Source organism: Micromesistius poutassou, assembly GCF_964030765.1.
Source record: "Micromesistius poutassou genome assembly, chromosome: 22".
NCBI lineage: Eukaryota > Metazoa > Chordata > Actinopteri > Gadiformes > Gadidae > Micromesistius > Micromesistius poutassou.
The window spans coordinates 11,988,562-12,016,332 of NC_140292.1; the positions used below are offsets into that span (position 1 = coordinate 11,988,562).

Consider the following 27,771-nt stretch of genomic DNA (forward strand, 5'->3'; position numbering starts at 1 on the left):
AGACGCTGGTAGCGTGAAGCTGTCTCTGCATCGCTTCCGCAGGCATTTTCCAAAGCCAGTCCTTACGACAAAAAAAGCCAGCGGTGGAACGAGATAACAAACGCCGTCACTGTTTACCTGTGTAAGGACATAGTTCCATTTCAAAATGTCGATAGAAAGGGCTTTAAAGAGATAGTCAAAACACTCGATCGCGGTACGCGTTACCTGCACGCACACACTTCAGCCAAATTGAGATGCCAAAACTATATGGCAAGGTCCGCGACCAAGTGGAGAAAGAAAGCCATACTATCCATACTGGAAGTAACTTAAAAAAAAAGAAAAGATTTAGCATTTTTTTCTATTGCAGTTTTGCTCAAGAAATGTTCTTAAAATACTTCTGTACTATATGAAATGTTTCCTAGTAATACAAAAATACAGTAATAGCTGCCTAACCAGTATTATACCCCTTCAGAAGCATTTATATCGAAATTAGAATATAAAATGAACATACCGTGATATAATAGGCCTACCGTTACCATCTATGCCTCAAATCATACCGTGATATAAATTTTAGTCCATACCGTACAGCCCTAATTTAAATGTGTGTGTGTACTTCTAGCATATTTGGTTGGTAAAATAAATATATTGTAGATCCAATCAGAGCGTCTTCTGGAATGGATGTATTCTTGAGTCTATAAGGTAACAATAATATAATAATAAGATGGGTCCTAACCTTGTTTGAATTGTAAAATGGGTTTTGCTAAATACAATCTTTGACTAAAACTATCAGTTTTCGTCGACTAAAACTAGACAAAAATAGTCATGGACAATTCTGACTAAAATAAGACAAAAATGCTCAGACTTTTAGTCGACTAAAACTTTACACAACTAAAAGGAGTATGAACGTGACTAAAACTAATAAAAACTAAAATTATAGCTTGACACAAAGACTAGACTAAAACAAAAAGTAAAACAGGCCCCCAAAAACAACACTACCCACATATATATATATATATATATATATATATATATATATATATATATATATATATATATATAGGAAATCAGAGATAACAACCAAATGAAATATCAAAACACATCGTTTTTTGAGAAATATATAGGGATTTCTTTTTTAATTATATCCGTCTGAAAGACACAAAATACTAAAATAAATGTACACTCACTAATAATTTAAATACTGGAATTAGCAGCATTCAGTACATTGTAAAAATGTAACAATAGATTACAAATTATACATTTAGACTACAAAATACAAATTGGTTTAAAACGATGACAGCCACTTCAAGTTGACCAGTGTAGATTGGGGTCTCTACCTTATCTACCACCTGTTATTACATCACCTTCCACCAGATACTATATCTCAAAATCAAGGACGCCTTGTGTAACAGGTAACACTTTGTTACGTAGACATTTCAGATGTGGATCAACTGATTGCATCAGTTGTTTACCACCAAATTTCCATTAGGCTCTGATGCTTTGTTGCATCACTGCCAATCTGAGTGAATGGATAATGGTGTGCCATAACATGTCCTACAAAACCTGCAACCACATTTTATTTTCATTCAAGCCGGTTATCCTGTGCTCTTACTTCCAGTCCAAATCCATTTTAACACAATAAATCTTCATTATTGATCAATATGAGTTGTTGTCAATGAACTTCATTCATCTCTACTGTGTTGCCTGTTAGACATGGGGGGCCAAGCAGGGGCGTGGCTGCCCCCCCCTCCACGGAGCGTTGTGATTGGCCGAGCCGGATGAGTGGCGTGTTGGATCATCCATCAGTGGAGGGTCCCTGATATCTGATGGTGTAGGTGAAGGTAACACGTTTCTTAGACCATGAGTTGTCAGTGGAGCCACAAACACAGTGGAACCAATAGAGGACCAGACAATAGTGGACTCTGCTCAACAGGCAAGTGTCAAATCCCTTTTTTGCATGGCATAATACCTCGGCTTTCATTAAAGCTTTGAATTTTTTGTATTTATTATATATGTAAACAAATTACTCTACATTGACAAAACAATTTATAGTATGTGTATATATATATATATATATATATATATAGAGAGAGAGAGAGAGAGAGAGAGAGAGAGAGAGAGAGCGATGAGAGATGAGAGAGCGATCCACACACTGCTTCTGCATTGTGTGTGGATTATGAGATATTAGATATTAGTCACCTTGTGTAAACTTAAGAAGGCACTGGACTTATGGACTGAGGACCCATGTGGAGTTGTGTTTGCACAACTTTATTTTGACTAAATAAATTACCAATGCAAATAATTCTGCTGATATGACATTTGCATAGATAGGATATGAAACAATGCAAAACAAGTCTTGTATTTCATATGCAGAGCTGAGCTGTATTCTTCTTTTGGAAAGTGGAAATACAGAATTGGTTTAGAGATCTGAAATAGATGAACTACTGACTTCCTCTTGGTTCACTTCTCTCCTTTGTGCTTTCATAATCGTGTCTATTTCATAGCAGAAAGCCCCAGTTTAGTACATGGAGAAGCACAGGCTATTAAGACATCTCCGGAAGTGTAGCTGATGATGATTATCTCTGCCAAAGAAGTCATTTACAGTTCATTTGCCGAGGAACACGCTAGCTGCCCGTTGGTTTCCCTCTGTGAGCGTAACCCTTCTTCTCTCACAGACACAGCCTGCTGTTGAGGCAGCCACCAGGTCATCATGTCTCCTACCTTCATGGATTTGGTCCACATCAACTCCACGATGCTCTTCATCTCCCAGAGACAGGTCAACGACAGCGAAGTGGAGGAGACGGTGTACGAGAGCTGCCGAGAGATGCCCGCCGTCATCATCTGGTACCTGGGTCTTCAGTTCATCAACATGTTCCTTGGCATCCCGGCCAACCTCATGGTGCTCTGGCTCATCCACAAGAACAAGGGGGACTCTTCCACCTCTGACATCTTCATCCAGCAGCTGGCTGTGCTGGACGTGTTCTTTTGCCTGACGCCGCCTTTGGAGCTGGTCAACATCGTGTACCTCACGTCCAGCGTGCCCTGGTATGTGCTTCGCTTCTTCTACGGCATCAAGGACACCTCTCCGCTGTTCCTGGCCTGCATCTGCCTGGACCGCTACATGGCAGTGCTGCACCCTATCACCTTCACCGAGCTGAAGGACCGCCGCCACCGGGCCATCCTGGCAACAGGAGTGTGGCTGGTGGTGCTGGCGTACGCCGCTGCCAAGTGCAAGGGGGACATCCCCGACTTTGATAAGGTGTTCACTGTCATCATCCTGGCCACCTTCGCCTTCATGGTGTTCTGTAACATGGCCATCCTCTGGGCCCTGAGGCAGTCGGGGCCGGGCCGAGATGAGATGCACCCGGTGAAGAAGCGGGCCTTCAAAATGGTTCTGATCATTTTGGCCATTATCGTCTTCAACTATTTCCCGCCTGTGGCGCTCTTTCCTTTCCGGGCGTACTATACGAAGGACGTGTTCCGGTGCTATATTCATTATCTGGCGTTTGGCTTGATGGACTTCAGCAGCAGCATTCAGCCAGTGCTCTACTTGTCCAAAGATAAGCTTGTGCTGAGCCTGGCTCTGTGCTGCCAGAAGAGGAAAAGCCAGATATTCACCAGCAACACCACTCAAACCGTGAGCGGAGTGTGAGTATGAGGGTGTTGGTCTTGTGAGGGTGTTGGTTGCGCAATGTGTGGCAGTCTCGTGTGTGGAATAATGGTACGTGGTGTAAGAAGTTGAGGAAATGAAGGAAACTCTAGGAGACTTGTAAATAAAGGACATATGTGTGTTCATTGACATTATGTGGTAATATTCTGAAAGCACGTAGTAAAATGTAATAAAATAATTTGCACTTTTGTGTCGATTTAATACAAATAAATGCTATGCAAATGTTATTTGGGCACCTGCTTTTCTTCTGAAATAAAAGTATGTATATTATGTATGTATAGTATATCGAAAATCATGAAAACTTCTTAGTTAATAGTTTTGTATTAATACTTTTAATCAGGTCATGGAACACAGATAAGTAAATAAACAATAATCCTTAGTAGAAAAAAAATATTTTAAATACACATTTAGGCACATTAACCAATTGGCAGTAGCCCTATAATCATAAACATTTTTCTCAACAGTGCTTTAGTGGAACCCATGAAATACAACGTACATTATAAAACCAACCCAGACATTCAGCAGTACCAGTATGGCTCACTCAAACAAACAATGAACAAGGGCTGTTCAATCGAAATATGATATATCGCTACGGATACAACTTAAATATATCTTGGTTCAAGCATGACAGCGAAAAATACATTCTTCCTTAGTCAGTTTAACAGCCGACGGGGGTGCAGTCAAAGCTATGTACAGCTACGTATTGGTCAAATCAAGAGAACATCTTTTGTTCAAACCTTACATTTTTGCTTCTAATCCATCTTGTCCAATCAGTGAAATATCTGGTCTTTCTTATTTCCAAATGTTCCCGTAAAACAATCTGTTCAACAAAAACTATATTAAAGACATATATTATATAATATATTACAATTCTTTCATTTCCATTTGTAATGGAATATCTGCAATCCTTTTGGATGATAATCTAATAATCAAATGTGCTGAAAGCGACCAAAACATTTGAACCACAAAGAGTAGAATAACATTAATTGCATTGATAAATATCGCGGAACCTTTGAGTCACAGCAAGGATCTGACGACAGTGTATTGCACAGCACCGAAGATCCCCCCCCCCCCCACTACTACCAGAAGCGTTCCTCCATTTCCACAAGCACTGGAGAAGACAAACCATGTGTGACAGTAACTCTCTCACTGACCGGCCGGGCTCCTGTCCCCCCCAGCCGGCCCGCTGTGCGTTCGCACGTGTTTCTTGAGTGAGGACTGGTCCGTGTAGGTCTTCCCGCAGGTGCTGCACAGGAACACCTTGTCCTTGGTGTGCACCAGCTCGTGTCTCTTCAGGTGTCCCGAGCGGCTAAAGCTCTTGCTGCAGTACGAGCAGCTGTACTCCTTCTCCCCGGTGTGTGTCCTCAGGTGCAGCTTGAGGCTGCTTGCCACCGTGAACTTCTTGCCACACTCTCCGCAGCTGTAGGGCCGCTCCCCTGTGTGCATGCGGGTGTGTATGGTGAGGTGTCCGGCCTGGCTGAAGGTCTTCTTGCACAGCGGGCAGCTGTAGGGCCGCTCCCCTGTGTGCACGCGGTAGTGGGTCTTGAGGTCGCCCAGGCCGTTGAAGCGCTTGCCGCACTGGGCACAGCAGTAGGGCTTCTCCCCGGTGTGGATGCGCTCGTGGATGCGCAGGTTGCCGGCGTTGCTGAACGTCTTGCCGCAGGCGCCGCAGCCGTACGGCCGCTCGCCCGTGTGCGTCCGCAGGTGCACCTTCAGCTGGTTGTGCTCGTTGAAGCGCTTGCAGCAGTACACGCACGAGTACGGGCGCTCGCCCGTGTGCACGCGCTTGTGTATCCGCAGCTGGCTGGGGTGGGCGTAGGTCTTGGTGCAGAGGGTGCAGCCGTACGGGCGCTCGCCTGTGTGCGTGCGCCTGTGCGACTTGAGCAAGTCGGCCCGGCCGAAGTGTTTGCCGCATAAGCAGCACACGTGGCTCTTGCCGTCGCCACTATGCGCCTTGAGATGCACGTTGAGGGCGCTGGCGCGGTTGAGTGTCTTCGGGCGCACGAGGCAGTGCAGGAAGTTGTCGCGGCTCTCCAGGAAGTCCGAAGCGGAGGAGACGGCGTCAGCGGGGCTGTCCTCCTCCTGGGCCGGCCTGTGGGCGTCAGTCCCAGCATCCGTCAGGCGTTCTGCTGTGTCCGGGTAACAGTCCTCGTCCTCGCCGCCGCTGCACGGCGCGTTCCCGTTGAGTTCTGCCTTGATGAAATGTCCGTTGTTGATCTCACTCACTCCCTCTGCGTCGCCCCCAGCGACTCGGACCTCGCATTCACTTCCGTTGGAGTCCTGGTCCCGGTCAGAACACGGAGTTGTGTATTCGTCATGACTAGCGTGAGGTACGCCGGGGGCGTCAGGCTTCATGGGTCTCATGGTCAGGTTGACTGGGGACGGGGGCTTGGACAGGTCCACAGCGCTGCCGGTCTCCAGGTTGGGTTCTGTCTTGATGGACAACGTGGCGTCAGACACGTTGGGTTCCACTGGCATTTCTTCAGACTGCAGTGGATAATGGTTTGGTCCTTTCGTTTCTCTCATCTTGTCTTTATGTCTCCTCCTGGAGCTCTTCTTGTCACTGCTGCGTATCGACATTTTGAAGAGCTCCTGATGGGTCGTCATGGTGACGGCATTCCTGGTTGATGCCGAGCATGACCCGACTAACTCTTCATCACTTGGGTCTGTGGAAATAAATATTCAACAATTATTGGATGAAGAAAACCCGTCTATAACAGTCTATTTTAAATTAATGTGAAAATATTTCGGAGAAAACAATGAAAGGAAATGATTAGAAAGCAGCAGACACTAAAGGTCAGAGGAGCCAACTAAAACAAGATCGGTGTTGAGATCTTCATTCCAACACTACCTGCTAGCGGACCCTCGGTGCTGTTCTTGGTGAACAACATCCTCCTCAGGTCTACGTTTTCGTACTCCATCCGTCGTATCTTCCCCTGGTACTCCGACAAGGTCTCGTCGACCGAGTTCAGTATGTCGTTCACCGTGGCCTTGAAAATCTCATTTAACGACGACTCCAAAAACATCTTGAGATCTTTAAATGTGGTCATGATGATGACCAATCGTCGTTTCATACAAAACAAACAACGGTGCGTCTTAAACACGCCGGCGGGGACCAGGAGGGGGTGTGCGCGCCGCTGCCTCCGTGTGCGGAACAAACAAAGCGAACACGGTCGCATGACAGTGACGTCAGGGGGGCGCCCGGCGGAATCCGGGGGAAAAGTCCCGCCTCAAGCGCTAGGACTGGACAGGCAGCCTGTCAGTCAAACTCGCACGCCAGCCAGAGCTACGTCACCGTGCCTCCGTTCACGCCTCAGCGGCTAGTGGTCCGTGGTCTGCAGCCGCTCTGCCGCTGCGCGTTTATCTCCCCTGATTCCGCCTACGAAAAACACATTCGCGTCTTACTTTACAATAAGAAGGATAAAACCTTAAAAAATAAATAAAATAAAATAAATCTTAAAAATGTATTAAAAAAAAATAAAGTGACGTCAGCACCGGGTTGTGCGCTCCGTTGTGAGGCCACTAGTCCCTAGCGCCCCCTGTGGGTCACTGGTCTCGCCCGCCCTGTGGGTCACGTGGGCCCTAGCGCCCCCTGCGGTCTGGAGGGTCCATCAGCGTCCGAGACAACGACGAGACCGGGGTCCGTGGAGGGAAAACCAAAACAATGATGCTAACCCGAGCCCGAGCCTTGTAGTCCTGGCTAATTGAAGGTAATTTCGTTAAATTACTAACGTCATTTTAAAGATTTACAAAATTCGCATTATTTTTGTCCATTTAAACACGCAGTAAAACACCCGCTGAGTGTTTATTTATTATGTGCGTTTCAAAATCGCTAATCTGCATGTATTTCAGCATGAAGGTCTGACTTCTATGCAGTGCCCGAAAAGATTCCTCACTTTCTTTGAGATAGAAAGACATTATTGAGCCCAGTGCTTGGTTAGGAGTCGAACTGGGATGATTTCTGGTTTTACTACGTCATCCTTGGTGTCAATTTCAGGAATGAGGTAGAGCCACTGCTCTGGCTTGACTTGTGATTCTCTTCAGCACAGGGGGGTCGGCCTCCTCTCAGGTGTCTGCTCACCCACACCCCGATCACAACCAGCCTTTTCTTGCATTTTCTTGTTGCCATTTCAGCTCTCTTCCCCCTCTTGCCCCTCCCTCCCTTCTGTGTTCTCCTCAGGCGGATCAGAGTAACAGTGAAACAGAAGGAAGCAGATGTCTAATTGCAATCTTTCCTAAACAGATAGCAAAAGTGAACCAGACACACACACACACACACACACACACACACACACACACACACACACACACACACACACTCAGCTAGTCACTCTCCATGCGTCAGTGCAGAACACTATAGACGGAGGGCTGCCCAAACTAGGAAACAGCAACAGCTGTGTGTGACTTGCTAGTTGTGAAAGTAGAATTTAAAAAATTGAATGTGTGTGTGTGTGTGTGTGTGTGTGTGTGTGTGTGTGTGTGTGTGTGTGTGTCAGTAGAAGGAAGGCTTTACCATCTCCACACACCTAGCTTAGTGGTGGAATGTGTACCAAGACCAACAGACTGATCCCATGATGCTGCTGCTGTCTGGAGCCGGGAGGGTAAGTCCACAGGACTCTGTACTAAAGTGAGGAATGTAAGGATATTCTAAATGGCTTTGGGACATCATCGTTATAACATTCATTCTCCATGTTGCTTTAAACCTTACCGACTTCTAGTATTTATTGATTCAAGATCTGAATATTAACAATGTATATAATGGTTTATTGCCACTCGTTCCCTCAGGCCTAAAATGTGTCGGTGTCCTCCATGGTGGCACACTCCTCTGAAAGGGAAGAAGTAAAGTATTAAGGTATTTAAACTGATCTGCTGTGCAAGGCTCCATGGTTTTATCTTTTAAATACTTAAAAATAGCAAAAAGTGCTTAGGAAAATGTAATGCACTCATTGCAACTGTTGACAATTGGCTAATGACAAAATTGAGATGCAATGCTGTATATTGAAAAATCCATAAATAAAGATACCTTAATATAGACAAGACACCCACTATGCTCATAACTAAGTTGTGAAAGTGTTGATTCTGAGGTATATAGTATATAGCATATAGTTACATAGGAAATAAAGTTAATTGATTCATTCCCCATTTTCCCCATTTTAGTTCCCAAACACTTTAAACACAGCAGTGGTACCATTTTCAGAGCAGTGTCTGAAATGAAAACGTTCCACCAGCCAGTGGCAGATGGTAGAACAAAATCAGGGTTTCATATCAAAACACAACTGAGTCTTTTTACTCTGGCAGGTTAAAATCCCACAAAGTCCATTTTGGACCCTTTTTTCAGACATGTTTGTCTCATTCTTTCCCTTTTGCTTCATGAATAATTACCAAGTGAGAAGTGAGCACCCACACAGGAAATGTGGTCAAGACCGTTTGGACTGGTAGCTATGAAACATGACTAGCATAATAAATATACACAATGAATGTAGAAACAAGGGTGGTATCCAAAGAGGAAATGGTTAAACCATACATAGGAAGAAAGGGTTATGGTTAGAAGGGTCAACACATGCTAAACGGTGTTTCTTGAGGCATGAGGGTAGATACTATCCTTTGGACGTTTATGTGTGGTCATATTTTCTCAGCTTAGTTACTGTGCCCTTGGAGCATGACGACCACAAGAAAGTCAGTTTAACTGTTCAGCAACATAACCTCTCCAAACCCCACCCTCTCAGACTATGTCTCAATCACTGTCTCTTTCTGGTGTTCCTTCTTGTCATCTCACGCACACATTGCTTGAGTGTTTTTTCGTTCATGTCAGGAAGTACGCATGGCGCTTTAAAAAAAAACGTAAGTGCACATCATATCCGCAATGCAAACAGTGGGACACAAGTCAGAGATCCGCTAAAGATTGGATACATTTGATTTACCGTTGGTAAGTTCAATCCACATGGGATTGTTGCTTCTGTTAGTTTATTTGTGCGTAATACTACATTTCAGAGTTGTGATGTTTTTTTAAACTTGTGTAAGCTAGCCTTTTTATGCTACTATTAACTAGCATTTCTTTACATTCACATTTGTAGGAGCCTAAGCAGCGAGGTAATCTTGTTTTCCCCTTCCTGTGTTGTGCGTGTCTTCACGTTTTCTCAGTGTTCTGGTGTGAGCATTAGTGTTTCCCCCATCCTGTGCTGTTGAGGTTACTCAAACAGACGCTTAAATAAGACTAAAGCTCTTGAGAATGGTGTCACCTACAGATCCCCATTGTTTGTGTTTGGGTCACATGACTTTCATCTTAATGGGCTGTGTTACTTCTGGCCGTAGTGTCCTTGTAGAGGTTCTGTACTTGATGTATCGGGGATGTGTGCGGGCAGCAGACGACCCTGACAGCTCGATCCTGTCTCATTCCCACAGCGCTCCGCCTAGAGCCCCTGGACGGCACGCCCCAGCCCAGCGCCCATGGAGCAGGCCAGCTGCCCCTCCTCTCTACCAGACGACGGAGAACCCCACCTCCAGAAGGAACCAGAGCCCGTCGAGCCCCCTCTGCAGGTCAACGGGGCGGGCCCATCGGAGGGGGCGGGGATCGGGGGATCGGAGCACGGCGAGGACCGCCCCCCCGGTGGTCGTCCGGCGAGAGCGGAAGAGGAGGCGGATCCGTGGGAGACGCTGGTCTGCCCGGTGTACACCATGACCCGCACCTCGGCCGCCCTCTCCTTCGCCACCGTGCTGTGGGACATGCCCGGGGACCGCCCGGACCCGCTGGACGAAGAGGAGGAAGAGGAGGTGATGGCCGGTCTGGAGGACAGTCCCACGCTTCGGCCTTCCAAAGGCTCCGAGCGCCGCGGGCCCCCGGGCACGGCTCTGGAGCGGGGCCGCCTGGACCTGGAGAACGGAGCCCCCGGGGTATGTTACCAGACGACTGGCGCTCCCTTTGCTCTCAATAGCCCTGATGCCTGGGTCAGTTCTGTGTGTAGGGACATATCTACAGGGTGTGTGCATATATATATATATATATATTAGGGCTGGGCAACCATTAAAAGTTTTCACACTTTTAAAATTCTATTTTAAATCCACTCCAATCAAAGTTAAAGGAGATTATCAAATGAATGACACATTATCATTCATACCAAATGTACTAATGAGCAAAAACTAGACCAAGTGATCTTGAGGGAGTTTTACTGACTCACTCAGTGTGATTTGAATATGAAACTCACGGAACACCACAGATTTGAGAATTGTAAACAGGCAGTTAATTAGTACAATTGTAAACCAACTAGGGCTGTAACGATATGCGTATCAAAACCAAAGTTGCGACACTCAGAGCCACGAACCACGAGCCACGAGCCACGAGCCCCGAACCCGTCTCGTGGTGTGAGAAGGCAGAATCGCGACACACCCTTTTTTAAAGCTGCTTTCACACCGCCGCGCGGCAAACGCCCTGACAACGCCTCGCTGCCGGCGGTGACCCGCACGGCGCTGTGAAAGGGCCAGGCGTTTATAGAAGAGGCTGCTGCCGCTGCCGCCGCCCAAAGTTTCAACGCGGGGAAAGCTGAGCGGTCATTCTGGCAAAATCTGTGCGCGTTCACGTGGGCGGCAACCGCTTCCTGGTCCAACCGCCGCGGCTGTAACCGCCTCCCCTCTGCCGCCCTCCCCTCACTGAAATGAACGGAGGCGCAGAGTTGCCGCGCGGCGGTGTGAAAGCAGCTTGACACACACACGCTGCCGCTCGCTCTCCTCGCTCGTCCACTCACTCGATGATGCCACTCACGCACACACGGCCATTCTCGCGCACACACATACGCTATGAGATAACACTAGGCCTCGTTATTGCGAATCAGACGTTTCTATTTGAAAGTTAGGCTATTAAACATGTTGCATTCTATACAGCCTGATTATGTCATAAGTTAAGCTACTTAATTAAGAAGCGATAATAGGATATTTGTCCGGCATATCATCAAAATGTCCGGAAAACAAAACCTCTGCAGGTCACTTTGACCGGCACTGTTTTTTTCTAGCGGGAACCCTGGTTAGTGCCACCAAACTATTCAAATGACTATTATTTATTTGACATTAATATTTTAAAATACGTAGGCCTAAACCACAAAACTAGTTGAGGATTATTTTGCCTACCTGCAAGCATCCTCCAACTAAATGTTACATTGAGTTAATTGTTATATTAAATTTTTGTTATATTAAACAAATATAAGTATTTATATTAGTAAATATTGTTTAAATAAAAACCATAAAACCAGCCATAAAACCAACAGTTACTACAAGTGGAGTTAAATTCAAATAAGTAGCGCCACAGATTTGGGAATTGAAAACAGTCACTTACTGCAAGTATAATTGAATGTAAAGTGGAACTAAAAACAACAATTATTTCTGATATGAATGTTGACATCCTGCGGGCAAAACCTTTCAAAACCAAAGTAAAAAAAAAAAAAAGAGTGTGCGTTAATGCGTCAATTTGTATATATTATATATATTAGGGCTGGGGCTGGGCCCAGCCCTAATAATAGAGTATATATATATATATATATATATAGTGAAGGGGGTCGCCGCCCCTCCGCTGCGCGTCGGGACGGACAACGCCCCTTAACTGTGGTATAATGAGCGTATACCACGGCCTGTCGTGATCTATTGCTTAAATATATATTAGGGCTGGGCATATATATATTAGTGCTGTCAAACGCTTAAAATATTTAATCGCAATTAATCGCATTAATGTCATAGTTAACTCGTGATTAATCGCAATTAATCGCACATTTTTATCTATTCTAAATGTCCCTTGATTTCTTTTTGTCCCATTATTTTTTTCTAATTTTAAAAAAGTGGATCGGCTTGCTTTGAGCAAATGTTTTTTTATTGAAAACAACATTGCCATATAGTGTAGTGTTCAATTTCACACCAACATTCTCACTTGGAGCAAATAATCTCTCAGACAATGTAACACTGTCCATCAATAAAAGAGTAAAAAAAAAATATATATACAGTATATATATATATAAAATAAAAACGAAAATTGACGCTGTTAAAATAGGTTTGTGTTAACTCCGTTATTAACGCGTTTAACTGACAACACTAAAATATATACATATATATATACATTGGTGTCATGACAAATGGTCCTATATTACTTAGGTAGTTGTCTCTAGGGCTAGGTAGTTGTCTCTAGGGCTAGGTAGTTGTCTCTAGGGTTAGGTAGTTGTCTCTAGGGCTAGGTAGTTGTCTCTAGGGCTAGGTAGTTGTCTCTAGGGTTAGGTAGTTGTCTCTAGGGCTAGGTAGTTGTCTCTAGGGTTAGGTAGTTGTCTCTAGGGCTAGGTAGTTGTCTCTAGGGCTAGGTAGTTGTCTCTAGGGCTAGGTAGTTGTCTCTAGGGCTAGGTAGTTGTCTCTAGGGCTAGGTAGTTGTCTCTAGGGCTAGGTAGTTGTCTCTAGGGTTAGGTAGTTGTCTCTAGGGCTAGGTAGTTGTCTCTAGGGCTAAGCTTTATTACTTTTGTTGCTATCTGCAGTCATATGACGTGGCTGGCGAGGAGCAAGAGATGCAGGAAGTGGAACATCCGGCACTGCGGTCGTCAGAGTGTGTTAGCGGTGAGTGTTTGTAGCATAATGTGTGTATGTATGTGTATGTGTGTGTAGATATATATTGTCTACTCATTGTCTGGAGATTTAATTTGAATTGATCTGTGTTCAAATTGATCCCCAAGACATTGACTTCTCTAATTGTTTCCCTCTCTCTCCAGAAGCCATAAAGACTCCAGATTTAGCGACCGAGGAGAAGGAGGTAGTGCTAGGAGGACTGGCTGCTGCCGCTCCTCCTGCTAACGCCCTGCCGTTCCCTGAGGAGGTGTTCTGCCCGGCTCCTGAGGAACCAGAGCCGTTGTTGGTCTACACGACCTCACTGGCCCCCTGCTCCCGGGCCGCGCCCCAGGAGCCCCCCATGAGCTCTGCGGAGGGAGAGGCAGATGGGGATCAATGTGATGAGGAGTGCGACCATCCCAAGACCGCCGGTTCTGTGTGCACTAGTCGGGGTGGCCTGTGAGTAGAGATTACTACCTTTCCTGAGAAATTGGAAATGGTTGGGATGCAGTTTCTGTGTTCTACAACCTTTATTTATCCATTAATAATTCAATTTCCCATCTCTCTTCAACATTGAAATGACATTCACAACACCGTGTGTGTTTCTCTGTGTTTGTATTTTATTGTAGGGAAGCGTGTGGGGAGCCGATGCTAACAGACACGGCAGGGCAAGCCAGGCGGACGCATCCACAAGCTACGAGTTCACAAGATTTTTTTTCAAGTGTGATGCAACAGCAAGTCGTGGAGGCAAAGGAGGAAGTACAAGAACGGCCAGAGATAACGCTCAGCGATGACGCCACGGAAACAGAACCGTGGCACAAGCCGTCAGAAGGGTTCCACTTACAGGGGAGCGATTCAGGAGGGGGAACGTCTGCCCCTCTGCAGAGGGTCTCGGAGAACAGTCCACATCTGTCAGACCAGTCGGCTGAGCGCCTGAAAGCCCGCCCCTCGGAGTTACCCCGACACAGAGGGGGTGATCAGCTGGAGCACATGGGACACGCGGCGGAGCGCCACCCGTTGGGTGAAGCACAGCAGGAGGAGGCGTCGCCCGGGGTCACGACGGGTGAGATGGAACGGTCCGAACGACGCGAAGAGGGAGCCGTGTTAGTAGCGTTAGGAGGAGGAGGAGGAGAAACTGAAACCAGAGAGGGTGGCGTCACGGAGATGGAAACGACCGGCGTTCTGTCAAACCCACCGCGTCTAGAAGGTGGTTCAGAGCGCGAGCCGGTCCCGAAGCCACACAGACCGGAGCACTGTGTCGCTGAACCACCGCCCCCGGGGACGGCGCCGGGGGCCGGGTCTGTTTCAGCGGAGCGACCCATGGACCAATCGCAGCGGACCCACGAGGAGGCAGGATGTTCTGTGAGCTCCGGGGCCCCGGCCGTCGACGGCGAGCCGCCGGAGCTGCAGATGAACGGGGGCGGTGTGGACCGGCAGAAGGCCCGGCGCCTGGCCCAGAGGCTGTACCGGCTGGAGGAGGTCCAGCGCGTGGACGTGGTCAGACACATGGACAAAGAGTAAGGCCGTGTCCCGGGGTTCAGGTCCCAGCGCTCTGCAGGTTCTAGTTCTACATGCAGAACCAGGTTCTACGCCTCTCTGCTCTAGTCCATAGTCTGGATTCAAGATTGATATGAATACAGATATTATGAAGCTTCATAGTAAAATGGTACATGTAGCAAGCCTGAACAATACATGATATGAGGCCTGTGACCTGGTCTAAGCCCACTAAACCCTCTGCCAGCCAAGCCATGCTTTATATGAAGCCTTGTGCCAGTGGTCCAGTCTAGCCTCCAGCAGCTGGGGAAGGGCTTCAGTTTGGATACTGGCTGTAAACATGTTTTAGAGGTCTTGTTTACAAGTAATAGTATAAACAGAAGAATATTGGGGAACATAGCGAGGTAAATGGCTTAAATGTATCATCATCTGTACAAAATGGTAGTGCCCTTTTTGAAGAGGTTTCACATGGGCTTTTCACTTCCGTATTCATTGGATATGGTTGATGTAACGTTCACCGTGTCAGCTTGCTTCGGCTTTTACATGAAATGATATGAGAGAACTTAACCCTGGGAGGGAGTTCATCACTGTTTAACACAATGCTTCTTCCCGTGATCCAGTGACGACTTCAGCAGGGCGGTAGGAGAGGAGTTCCTGTGCTTCTTTGACTTCAGCAGACAGACGTTGGACAACGCCCTGAGGTGAACCTTACAGCATTACCTTAACCTTACCTTAACCTTACAGCATGTCACCTTAACCTTACCTTAACCTTACAGCATGTCACCTTAACCTTACCTTAACCTTAAAGCATGTCACCTTAACCCTACCTTAACCTTACACCATGTCACCTTAACCTTACAGCATGTCACCTTAACCTTACCTTAACCTTACAGCATGTCACCTTAACCCTACCTTAACCTTACACCATGCCACCTTAACCTTACAGCATGTCACCTTAACCTTACCTTAACCTTACAGCATGTCACCTTAACCTTACCATCACCTTACCTTAACCTTACACCATGTTACCTTAACCTTACCATCACCTTACCTTAACCTTACACCATGTTACCATAACCTTAACCATACCATCACCTTACCTTAACCTTACACCATGTTACCATCACCTTAACCGTACCATCACCTTACCTTAACCTTACACCATGTTACCATCACCTTAACCGTACCATCACCTTACCTTAACCTTACACCATGTTACCATCACCTTACCTTAACCTTACACCATGTTACCATCACCTTACCGTAACCTTACACTATGTTACCATCACCTTACCTTAACCTTACACCATGTTACCTTAACCTTACCCTAACCTTACACCATGTTACCATCACCTTACCTTAACCTTACACCATGTTACCATCACCTTACCATAACCTTACACCATGTTACCTTAACCTTACCCTAACCTTACACCATGTTACCATCACCTTACCTTAACCTTACAGCATGTTACCATCACATTACCTTAACCTTACAGCATGTTACCATCACCTTAACCTTACACCATGTTACCTTAACCTTAACCTTACACCATGTTACCATCACCTTACCTTAACCTTACACCATGTTACCATCACCTTAACCTTACACCATGTTACCTTAACCTTAACCTTAACCTTACACCATGTTACCATCACCTTAACCTTACACCATGTTACCTTAACCTTAACCTTACACCATGTTACCATCACCTTACCTTAACCTTACACCATGTTACCATCACCTTACCTTAACCTTACACCATGTCACCTTAACCTTACCTTAACCTTACCCCATGTTAACATGTTAACTTCCATGTTAACTTTCTGTCCAGCCGGTGAGCGTTGCTCCTTGTCTCCATGGTGCAGGTCTTTCCTGAAGGAGGTGGTTCTCTTGGGGGAGAGCCAGGAGAGAGAGCGAGTGTTGCAGCATTTCTCTACTCGCTTCCACCAATGCAACCCTGAGGTCTCTTCCTCCCCAGGTCAGTGAACAACCGGCCAATATTAATATTACTATTAATCCTCATCATTCAAGATATCACAAGCCATGTGATTGGAGGCAAGCGCATGCATCTCCTCTTAACCCTAATCATGTGTTCATCTGTAGGGTCAGTGCTAACCCTCACCTGCGCTATGATGCTCCTCAACACTGATTTGCATGGACAGGTGGGCTCTAGATATAACTAACAGGCTTCTTAACCTAAGTACTTCAATATTCAGAGATTTAGTTTTCTTATTATTAGAAATTGTAATAACCACAATTAATAATATCTGTAATCATTTTACTATCTTGATGGTTATTAACCGTGTGTGACACCATGTCCTCCATGTTCACAGAACGTAGGAAAAGCCATGTCCACCTCCAGTTTTGTGTCCAACATGGAGGGAATGAATGATGGCCAGAACTTCAACAAGGACCTACTTAAAGTACAACACCTACCATCCGTTTATTGCTTTTCAGTAAATAGTTCAATGGAAGTGTTCATGTGTGATCAAAGCCTGTGTTTATATCCACACATTATCTTTCAGAGCTTCTACAACTCCATCAAGGCTGAACCATTGCAGTGGGCTCTGTAAGTAGCTGGAAAGTACAGATCTAAATTTTGCGGTGAAAATAATCTGCCCTAGAACAGCGGTGTGAATTGGTTTGTTTCTGATGGCTGAAGGCGTCTCAATGGATTAACCAAATCCCAGAGTGTGATTTTAGAAGGTATTGACCAATCTGCCCCAGTAATATAAACGTTATAAACATTATAAACGACAACACACTGACTTATTTGCGGCATACCAGAAGCCAAAAATGGTACTTAAAAGTGGAATATCACTGCGTTGATCTTTGGTTTCTCACCAGTTGCCAAGCAGAGCAGAGTTACCATTTGTTCCTCCAGGTGAAATACAGTCCCTGAAGTTTGGGAATCTGCCATTATGAAACGGATCATCTAGCTGCAAGCATTTTCATTGAAAATCAAATTCATCAGATCGTTACCAAACTGTCCCGATTATTTTATGCTCGAAGTTTAAAGTTTCATATAATCTTATGATTTTGTTAGTTATTATTTTGAATATGATTTTTATTAGTCGTAGTCTTAACAGTTGTTATTTTTGGTGATAGTAGTATTCATTTTGTTGGAAGTGATTGTTTTGCGTTAGTATCATTATTATTGTTATGAATATTGTTGCTGGTAGTAAATTTCACCTTGCATCATATTACTCTTATTGTACACCTCTCACACGTTGTATCACTCTTATTGTACACATCACACATAGTATCATTCTTATTGCAAATCTCTCATTCCTCATATCACTCTTTTTGTCCACCATTCACATGGTGTATCACTCATTGTGCACCTCTCACACTGCGTATCACTCTTATTGTACACCTGACATGGTGTATCACTCTTATTGTACACCTGACATGGTGTATCACTCTTATTGTACACCTGACATGGTGTATCACTCTTATTGTACACCTGACATGGCGTATCACTCTTATTGTACACCTGACATGGTGTATCACTCTTATTGTACACCTGACATGGTGTATCACTCTTATTGTACACCTGACATGGTGTATCACTCTTATTGTACACCTGACATGGCGTATCACTCTTATTGTACACGTTGTCTCACACTGCGTATCACTCTTATTGTACACCTGACATGGCGTATCTCTCTTATTGTACACCTGACATGGTGTATCACTCTTATTGTACACCTGACATGGCGTATCACTCTTATTGTACACGTTGTCTCACACTGCGTATCACTCTTATTGTACACCTGACATGGCGTATCTCTCTTATTGTACACCTGACATGGTGTATCACTCTTATTGTACACCTGACATGGCGTATCACTCTTATTGTACACATTGTCTCACACTGTGTATCACTCTTATTGTACACATTGTCTCACACTGCGTATCACTCTTATTGTACACCTGACATGGTGTATCACTCTTATTGTACACCTGACATGGTGTATCACTCTTATTGTACACCTGACATGGTGTATCACTCTTATTGTACACATTGTCTCACACTGCGTATCACTCTTATTGTACACCTGACATGGTGTATCACTCTTATTGTACACCTGACATGGCGTATCACTCTTATTGTACACCTGACATGGCGTATCACTCTTATTGTACACCTGACATGGTGTATCACTCTTATTGTACACCTGACATGGCGTATCACTCTTATTGTACACGTTGTCTCACACTGCGTATCACTCTTATTGTACACCTGACATGGTGTATCACTCTTATTGTACACCTGACATGGTGTATCACTCTTATTGTACACCTGACATGGTGTATCACTCTTATTGTACACGTTGTCTCACACTGCGTATCACTCTTATTGTACACCTGACATGGCGTATCTCTCTTATTGTACACCTGACATGGTGTATCACTCTTATTGTACACCTGACATGGTGTATCACTCTTATTGTACACATTGTCTCACACTGCGTATCACTCTTATTGTACACCTGACATGGTGTATCACTCTTATTGTACACCTGACATGGTGTATCACTCTTATTGTACACCTGACATGGTGTATCACTCTTATTGTACACATTGTCTCACACTGCGTATCACTCTTATTGTACACCTGACATGGTGTATCACTCTTATTGTACACCTGACATGGCGTATCACTCTTATTGTACACCTGACATGGCGTATCACTCTTATTGTACACCTGACATGGTGTATCACTCTTATTGTACACCTGACATGGCGTATCACTCTTATTGTACACGTTGTCTCACACTGCGTATCACTCTTATTGTACACCTGACATGGTGTATCACTCTTATTGTACACCTGACATGGTGTATCACTCTTATTGTACACCTGACATGGTGTATCACTCTTATTGTACACCTGACATGGTGTATCACTCTTATTGTACACCTGACATGGTGTATCACTCTTATTGTACACGTTGTCTCACACTGCGTATCACTCTTATTGTACACCTGACATGGCGTATCTCTCTTATTGTACACCTGACATGGTGTATCACTCTTATTGTACACCTGACATGGCGTATCACTCTTATTGTACACGTTGTCTCACACTGCGTATCACTCTTATTGTACACCTGACATGGCGTATCTCTCTTATTGTACACCTGACATGGCGTATCACTCTTATTGTACACATTGTCTCACACTGTGTATCACTCTTATTGTACACATTGTCTCACACTGCGTATCACTCTTATTGTACACCTGACATGGTGTATCACTCTTATTGTACACCTGACATGGTGTATCACTCTTATTGTACACCTGACATGGTGTATCACTCTTATTGTACACCTGACATGGCGTATCACTCTTATTGTACACGTTGTCTCACACTGCGTATCACTCTTATTGTACACCTGACATGGCGTATCTCTCTTATTGTACACCTGACATGGTGTATCACTCTTATTGTACACCTGACATGGCGTATCACTCTTATTGTACACCTGACATGGCGTATCTCTCTTATTGTACACATTGTCTCACACTGCGTATCACTCTTATTGTACACCTGACATGGCGTATCACTCTTATTGTACACATTGTCTCACACTGTGTATCACTCTTATTGTACACCTGACATGGTGTATCACTCTTATTGTACACATTGTCTCACACTGCATATCACTCTTATTGTACACCTGACATGGTGTATCACTCTTATTGTACACATTGTCTCACACTGCATATCACTCTTATTGTACACCTGACATGGCGTTTCACTCTTATTGTACACGTTGTCTTCCTGAAGGGATGGAGAGGAGCTGAAGATGCTGTCCATGCAGCAGGACCTGAATGAGGGCACGCTGCGCTCCAAGAGCAACCCCTTCCAGGACCTCCCCCACGACAAGACGGCCCGCGTGTTCAAGCAGGGCTTCCTGCAGCGCAAGGCCCACGCCGACATCGACGGCAAGCGCAGTGAGTACCGCTGGAGCAGGAATACACACTGAATTAACACACTTTAGTTTAGACAATGCGCACTAGGGCTGTCACTTTTGAGAAAAATCTAGTTTGAACCGATATTGAATATCAAGCAATGTATTTGAATATATTCAAATAGCTGCGAGCCCCGCAGGTTATCAACTTAATCAAGTGTCACTATGCATATCACAAATGTGGATGTTAATGGATGTTTCAGAATGTTGGTCATGGTGTTAAGCCAAATAAGATTGAGGGACTTCATTTATAGATCAAGTCAATCCTCCTTGCTGTTTATGTTGCAAAGATATCAGTGACCTGGTCATACCAAACGGGATAGTAACAGGAAGTGATTTCAGAATAACGGCGAGTGTAACTCCACGTTTTCGCCACCCTTTCAGACGGCTTGGTAACCCAACGGTGGAGTACTGAAAATAGGTAGACTCAGCGCGTTTATTTCAGTGGACTTTTGGCGGTGGAAATGCCAATATAAGCGAACCGAACCGCACCGCTCGGTGGAAACGAGGCATACGAGCGGGTTTGTTGGTTCTCGTAGCCTAGAGAGTAGAGACTTGAGGGGATAAACCCTCCCTCCGGGCTGCTCCACAGCCAGGCTCCTGCTTATTGGTTCATAGCGCAGCGAGGGCTCCTGCTTATTGGTTCATAGCGCAGCCAGGGCTCCAGCCTATTCGTGAATAGACGTTGACGCGATTCAGATTCCTTAGCTAGTCCCACCCACTCAGAGGAGGACTTTCCTCCTCTCTCCCATTGACCCCCATGTTATCCACCGGTCACCAGTAGCTCCCCAGAAATGAATGGGAGTCAATGGAGGCTGAGGGAGGAACGTCCTCCCCGCAGTAATATTCAATAGGCGATAGGGGGTGCTAATGTCCCTTTACCCAGGGAAACAAACATTACATATACAAAGGCATTAAAGTAGTCATATTTAAGGGCATTAATTCATTACAGTAGTCTGGGCAATCTACACTTTTTATTCTCAACAATGTTAAGGAGGATCTTCCTCCCTCTCCTCACTGGAGAAGCCGCCACTGATATATATATATATATATATATATATATATATGTATGTATATATATATATATTTTATCTTATCTGCATCGAGACAGAATCGTTCTAGAGAGAATCACGATGCATCGAAGAATCGATTATATTTCCCACCCCTAGTATTTATATTATATAGACCATGCTCATTAAAAAAAGTCTTAGTCAATGAAGGTCTTTTTCCTCTTCCTGGAAGTGCGGGGTTGTGGGGCCCTCTGCTGGCCGTTCCAACACCTCCTGTATGCACGTTATTAACATTAACATTAACATTAACATTAACATTAACAACAGCCTTCACTGTCACCGCACCCATGTGTGTTTCAGCTCCGTGGGGCAAGAGGAGCTGGAAGACGTTCTACGGCGTGCTCAAGGGCCTGGTCCTCTACTTCCAGAAGGTGGGCCCCGGAGGCTCTGCCCTCGTTTCCCCCTCGGGACTCACGTCCTAATGCTGTGGAAATCCTGAACCTGTGTGTGTGTGTGTGTGTGTGTGTGTGTGTGCGTGTGCCTGTGTGTGTGTGTGTGTGTGTGTGTGTGTGTGTGTGTGCGTGTGCGTGCGTGCGTGTGCCTGCGTGTGCGTGCGTGTGTGTGTGTGTCAGGACGACTACAGGAAGGGCATGCAGGGTGAGGAGGAGGTGGTGAGCGTGCACCACGCCCTGGCCCAGGAGGCGGCCGACTACACCAAGAAGCCGCACGTGTTCCGCTTGCAGACGGCCGACTGGAGGGTGTTCCTGTTCCAGGCCTCGTGAGTGCCCCCCCTCCCCCCCCCCCCCCCCCGGATGCAGGCGCCCGTCTAGGTCTCGACCGCCCCGGCTCACCGCCTCTCCCTGCAGGTCCAAGGCGGAGATGAGCTCGTGGATCTGCCGCATCAACCTGGTGGCGGCGCTCCACTCCTCGCCGCCCTTCCCGGCCGCCGTCGGCTCCCAGAAGAGGTTCACCAGACCCATCCTGCCCGCCTCGCAGTCCGCCCACACCCTGGTGAGGGAGGCTCCTCGCCGCACACGTTAAGAGGACGTTCAGGGTGCAGCAGTGTGGTGGACACTCTCTGACCTGGGCCTTACTAGCTCTCTGTGACGGTGTTGGTAACGGTTAACATCGCTAGGGGGGTTGCACACCTTCAAGGTACCGGGTTTGAACCCCAAGGTCGGAGGCGTCCCTTTGAGCAAGATGTCCTTGCCCCGACCTGCTCATTAACGACGTACGCTGTATCTGAACTGTAGGCTCCTGGGGAGCAGCTGCAGCTCAGTGACTCCCAAGCCTGACCTAAATATCTAAAGTCTGATGAAAGACAAGCTCATGTGAGTGTTGACCAATCATGTTGCTGGAGGATGTCCTCTGTAAGCGTGTCATTGGCTAACGCAGCAGTCAACTGAAAAAAAGAAAAAAAGTTTCTGTAAAGGTTTAAAATGGACACTGGTCGATGTCTGGCTCCCTGTGTGTGTCAGGGTTGTGGCTGTGGTTCCCTGTGTGTCAGGGTTGTGGCTGTGGTTCCCTGTGTGTGTGTCAGGGTTGTGGCTGTGGTTCCCTGTGTGTCAGGGTTGTGGCTGTGGTTCCCTGTGTGTGTGTCAGGGTTGTGGTTCCCTGTGTGTGTGTCAGGGTTGTGGCTGTGGTTCCCTGTGTGTCAGGGTTGTGGTTGTGGTTCCCTGTGTGTCAGGGTTGTGGCTGTGGTTCCCTGTGTGTGTGTCAGGGTTGTGGCTGTGGTTCCCTGTGTGTGTGTCAGGGTTGTGGCTGTGGTTCCCTGTGTGTCAGGGTTGTGGCTGTGGTTCCCTGTGTGTGTGTCAGGGTTGTGGCTGTGGTTCCCTGTGTGTCAGGGCTGTGGTTGTGGTTCCCTGTGTGTCAGGGTTGTGGCTGTGGTTCCCTGTGTGTCAGGGCTGTGGTTGTGGTTCCCTGTGTGTCAGGGTTGTGGCTGTGGTTCCCTGTGTGTCAGGGCTGTGGTTGTGGTTCCCTGTGTGTCAGGGCTGTGGTTGTGGTTCCCTGTGTGTCAGGGTTGTGGCTGTGGTTCCCTGTGTGTCAGGGTTGTGGCTGTGGTTCCCTGTGTGTGTGTCAGGGTTGTGGCTGTGGTTCCCTGTGTGTGTGTCAGGGTTGTGGCTGTGGTTCCCTGTGTGTCAGGGTTGTGGCTGTGGTTCCCTGTGTGTCAGGGTTGTGGCTGTGGTTCCCTGTGTGTCAGGGTTGTGGCTGTGGTTCCCTGTGTGTGTGTCAGGGTTGTGGCTGTGGTTCCCTGTGTGTGTGTCAGGGTTGTGGCTGTGGTTCCCTGTGTGTGTGTCAGGGTTGTGGCTGTGGTTCCCTGTGTGTCAGGGTTGTGGCTGTGGTTCCCTGTGTGTGTGTCAGGGTTGTGGCTGTGGTTCCCTGTGTGTGTGTCAGGGTTGTGGCTGTGGTTCCCTGTGTGTGTGTCAGGGTTGTGGCTGTGGTTCCCTGTGTGTCAGGGTTGGGTGGGTCTGATCCTGTGTTCTGGTCCAGGAGCGTCAGCTGCACTCCCATGCCGGCATGCTGGAGTCGTTTGATAAGGACCTGAGCTACCTGCAGGAGAGCGCCTCGGACGGCCGCAAGGCCCGGGCCCGCGACCTGGAGGAGCAGCGCCTCCGGGAGGAGTACCTGCTGCACGAGGTGGGTCTGGGTCTGAGTCTGGATCTGTTTTGGTGTAAAACAGTCTGTGTGTGTGTGTGTGTTTATTAGGGCTGCACAATTAATCAAATGTTTATCACGATGACGATATTGGCTTCCCACGATAAAATGTATGTGATTGCGTGATATTTAAAATGCATGCGCCGCAAAAAAAGGGATGCAGGATACGCTCTGTAAAGCAAAGCGAGCTCCTTTACCCGCGCTGCGTGAGCCCAGCACAAACCGCACCGCCTGAACCCTCCCTGCTGGAGGCCGTCTGGACGAGGCTTAGCCAATAAGAAAAGGAACAGCAAATGTCTGACAGAAGAAGTCCAAGAGCGGGTCCCTCGTGGCGGGTCATCGTCCGTTAAAGATATGAGTCCAATAAACAGGAATGTGAAGCGTAGTCCTGCACTGAATTGTTCTCATTCTGTGATGGCATATTTACCTTAGTGAACCTTTAGTTTACCTTAGTGAACCTTTAGTTTACCTTAGTGAACCTTTAGTTTACCTTAGTGAACCTTTAGTTTGGCCACCGTTTTATTGAGGTCAAAATCAAGAGATTTAATTAAACACATCTCATCATATGGGTACACTGAATAAAGTGAAATCATTTTGATTTTGCTTCTAGGAGGTCACATAAATAAACACCTTATTTTCAAGTTTAACAAATCTTTTACAATTGAAACATAGTCAAATCTGTGCCCTGTTGATTGGTTGGTGTTAGATTAGTAAGATGTGTACATTAGCAGGAATATAGCACAATGGATCACGGATGTTAAAGCACTGTTATGTTTACGTGACCCTTCAATATATATATATTTTTTATTGTGTGTGTGTGTGTGTGTGTGGGGGGGGGGGTTCTTCTGGTCACAATAAGCATCTGAACATTTTCACAACAATCTTTGAATTCCACTTAAGATGGGATATGTTTACAGAAGTGTACAGATGTGTATGATTCTCATGTAGTATATGTGTCTATTGAATCATTGGTTATCAGATGTTAATGGGGACATCGCACTGACCCCGTCTCCGTGTCTCTGAACCAGAAATGTCGGTACCAGGGCTACATGTCGGTGCTGGAGGCCTGGAGGAGCCTGAACCTCCTGGACGGCGCCACCGTGGGCGACGCAGAACTCCGACTTCTGGACCGAGCCATGTTTAGAAACTTTCTAGAGGACATCGAGGAGGAGAGTGAGGGGCTGGGAATGAAGAAGTCAGTCTCCAGCCCCTCTCTGGAGTTCGAGATGGTACCCCCGGTGGTCAAAGTAAGGCGCAACGTCTCAGAAAGACGGACTTGCCGCAGGAATATCATTGCTCTGCGAAACAAAGAGCTGTGAGTGACTTTAAACAGTGTTGAGCGTCTGTAGTGAACTGTACAAGAGCCATAGGGAGTAGTGGTTGTTGCTTTGTAGCAATGCGTTTAGGGTACTGTAGTCTTCAGTCATTTAGTTAGGAACTAGTCTGATTGACGCATATGGGATTCATCTGTCCCCCGTTGTAAGTTTGACTCTGAAATGCAAGTATTTTAGTCATATTTTATACATTTCTTCTTGGTTTGCACTTTTACAAAAGAGAACCTCAAAAACTAGTTTTTTTATTTTATTTTGAATAACTCGAAAATTGAAACGTGGACCTAAATAGTTTAGTTGTGTTTACGTGGTTTCATAATAGTTAGTAACTAGTAACGTGTTTGACCACTAGAGGGTGCCGTATCATAGGAAATATCTTGAAATGAATTTGACGGTACAAGGTGTGGTTGGAAAGATATTTGCCTTTATTTTGTTACATTTTAAATTGTCTTATTGATTGTTGCTTTTTGAAGAGCTTATATATTTTTATATTTTTTGAGCATCTGTTATAAACCTGTCCCTGTTACAACTGTGTTGTTCATACTGAAGGCTTCATAACCTTAAACCCCTCATCTCCAATCATAGAAAATAAAAAAAAATATTACAAATATAGTTTTTAGATTTATCATTTTAAGTAGAAAAATATAAAGAAATTTAGTTAACAATAAAATAATCAGTAAATATATTTATGATCTATTTCTATAATATAAATTTGTGATGGTATGGTTCAGTATGACATTCATTCATAACCTCTCTATATGTATATATGTGTCTATGTAGGTGTGTTTGTGTGTGTTTGTGTGATCTTTCTAGTGGCACAGTCCCCATTTTGTTCTCTTGCAGCATGATGAGCAGTGGTCAGCCAGGGGTGACCACACACACACACACACACACACACACACACACACAGATTCCACGTTTATGTCCCCGTTCAGCATTAAACGCAGGAATGTGGTTGGACAATAGGAAACGCAAGGCAGAGCATACACAATACAGAGCGTCCCGCTGTAAGCTCCTCAGTGGCCTGGTTCTCCTTCAGAGTGGCCACTGTCAGACTAGTCCTCCTCATAAATACTAGGCCTACTATCTACCACCACTTAAAGCAGTGGTAGCCTTCATTGCTTCATTTGGGTTCTAACCCAAACGTTGGAGCTGCCGTTTGATTGGATGATATTTGTCTTTTGATATTTGGCTTGTGCATCAGAATGCATCATGGGATTTTTGGTTTGCTGATACTCCACCATTGAGAGGACTCCAGAGAGTTGTAGGACTGTAAAATATTAAACTGAGGTAAATATACCAAAACCTAGGCGAATGAAAACTTTGTTTTGCCACATCTCGCATGTGAAACACAGTTTCACACTTAACAATATCTCCACATAATGACAAATCAGTTTATGATTCATTTCTAAACAATGAGCAATAAAATATGACAAACTTAATAACTAACCTTCCACTGGTCCTATGTTTCCAAAATGGAGGCGATCACTGCGGTGTGAGGTCACACTTCACCCCCCCCCCCCCCCCCCCAATGAATCCTCGAGGGTGGAACTGAGCCAGGTCCCGGTGGATGGATCCCACATGCCCCATCAGACCCTAATCCTCAGGGGTTCATGGGGTACACCTATCATCTTGGTTCATGAATCCAAAAAGTGCAATGCAACCTACTCCATTTCAATATATTTTTGACAAATAATGCTGTTTCCTGTGTGATCTCTAAGAGCCTGTAGGCGTGTAGGATACTTATTTAGGATAGTTGATACTTACTGAACTGTTTACAGTCTGCTCTGGGTGAAACATTGCAACATGGATCATTATCCCTACAATTTTAAACAGCTGTGTCTTGGATATGTGGTTGGATCATTGTTTTATTCCTCACGATGTTGGAAAACCTGCAGCCATCTGACTTTTAACAAGGGGGGGGGGGGGGGGGGGGGGGGCGGTCGGGTGGGAAGGTTATTTGAGGATGGGCCCTCGCTCTACTCACCAGTATGGAGGAACAATGTCTCGTTAAGGCCATGTCCACACCTACGAAAACAATCTCCCCCCCTCAATGCTAAACGCATCTAGCTGTAGAAACGCTGCAG

The 27,771-nt window shown here is 45.8% G+C and overlaps 3 protein-coding genes across 7 annotated transcripts; 2 read left to right on the forward strand and 1 right to left on the reverse strand.

Annotated features, from left to right (window-relative positions):
* The first annotated feature begins 2,600 nt into the window (after positions 1-2,600).
* Positions 2,601-3,790, forward strand: hcar2 (hydroxycarboxylic acid receptor 2). Its single transcript, XM_084486309.1, has one exon. It carries the CDS (start codon positions 2,687-2,689, stop codon positions 3,626-3,628), a length of 942 nt encoding a protein of 313 aa, XP_084342435.1. The 5' UTR covers positions 2,601-2,686; the 3' UTR covers positions 3,629-3,790.
* Positions 3,791-4,792: 1,002 nt separating this feature from the next.
* Positions 4,793-6,742, reverse strand: LOC311367941 (uncharacterized protein; the record flags this gene model as incomplete). The annotated part of the gene is made up of 2 exons (XM_084486813.1): positions 6,498-6,742; positions 4,793-6,312 (listed from the first exon to the last, which is right to left on the reverse strand). Exons 1-2 carry the CDS (start codon positions 6,718-6,720, stop codon positions 4,793-4,795), a joined length of 1,743 nt encoding a protein of 580 aa, XP_084342939.1. The 5' UTR covers positions 6,721-6,742.
* A 516-nt stretch (positions 6,743-7,258) lies between these two features.
* Positions 7,259-26,276, forward strand: LOC311368043 (uncharacterized protein). 5 transcript variants are annotated; one of them, XM_084486928.1, is made up of 18 exons: positions 7,267-7,356; positions 8,143-8,247; positions 8,432-8,498; positions 10,049-10,537; positions 13,144-13,222; positions 13,375-13,669; positions 13,840-14,727; positions 15,325-15,405; positions 16,574-16,686; positions 16,812-16,870; positions 17,042-17,131; positions 17,234-17,277; positions 20,505-20,671; positions 22,059-22,129; positions 22,331-22,476; positions 22,565-22,709; positions 24,189-24,335; positions 25,382-26,276. In XM_084486928.1, the coding sequence occupies exons 4-18, from the start codon at positions 10,094-10,096 to the stop codon at positions 25,670-25,672; spliced, it is 3,060 nt and encodes a 1,019-aa protein (XP_084343054.1). In that variant the 5' UTR covers positions 7,267-7,356; positions 8,143-8,247; positions 8,432-8,498; positions 10,049-10,093; the 3' UTR covers positions 25,673-26,276. The 5 variants fall into 5 exon arrangements, with proteins under 5 accessions (XP_084343051.1, XP_084343054.1, XP_084343050.1 ...); XM_084486925.1 differs by having other exon boundaries at positions 7,259-7,356; positions 8,146-8,247; positions 17,042-17,277; XM_084486924.1 differs by having other exon boundaries at positions 17,042-17,277.
* Positions 26,277-27,771: the final 1,495 nt, after the last annotated feature.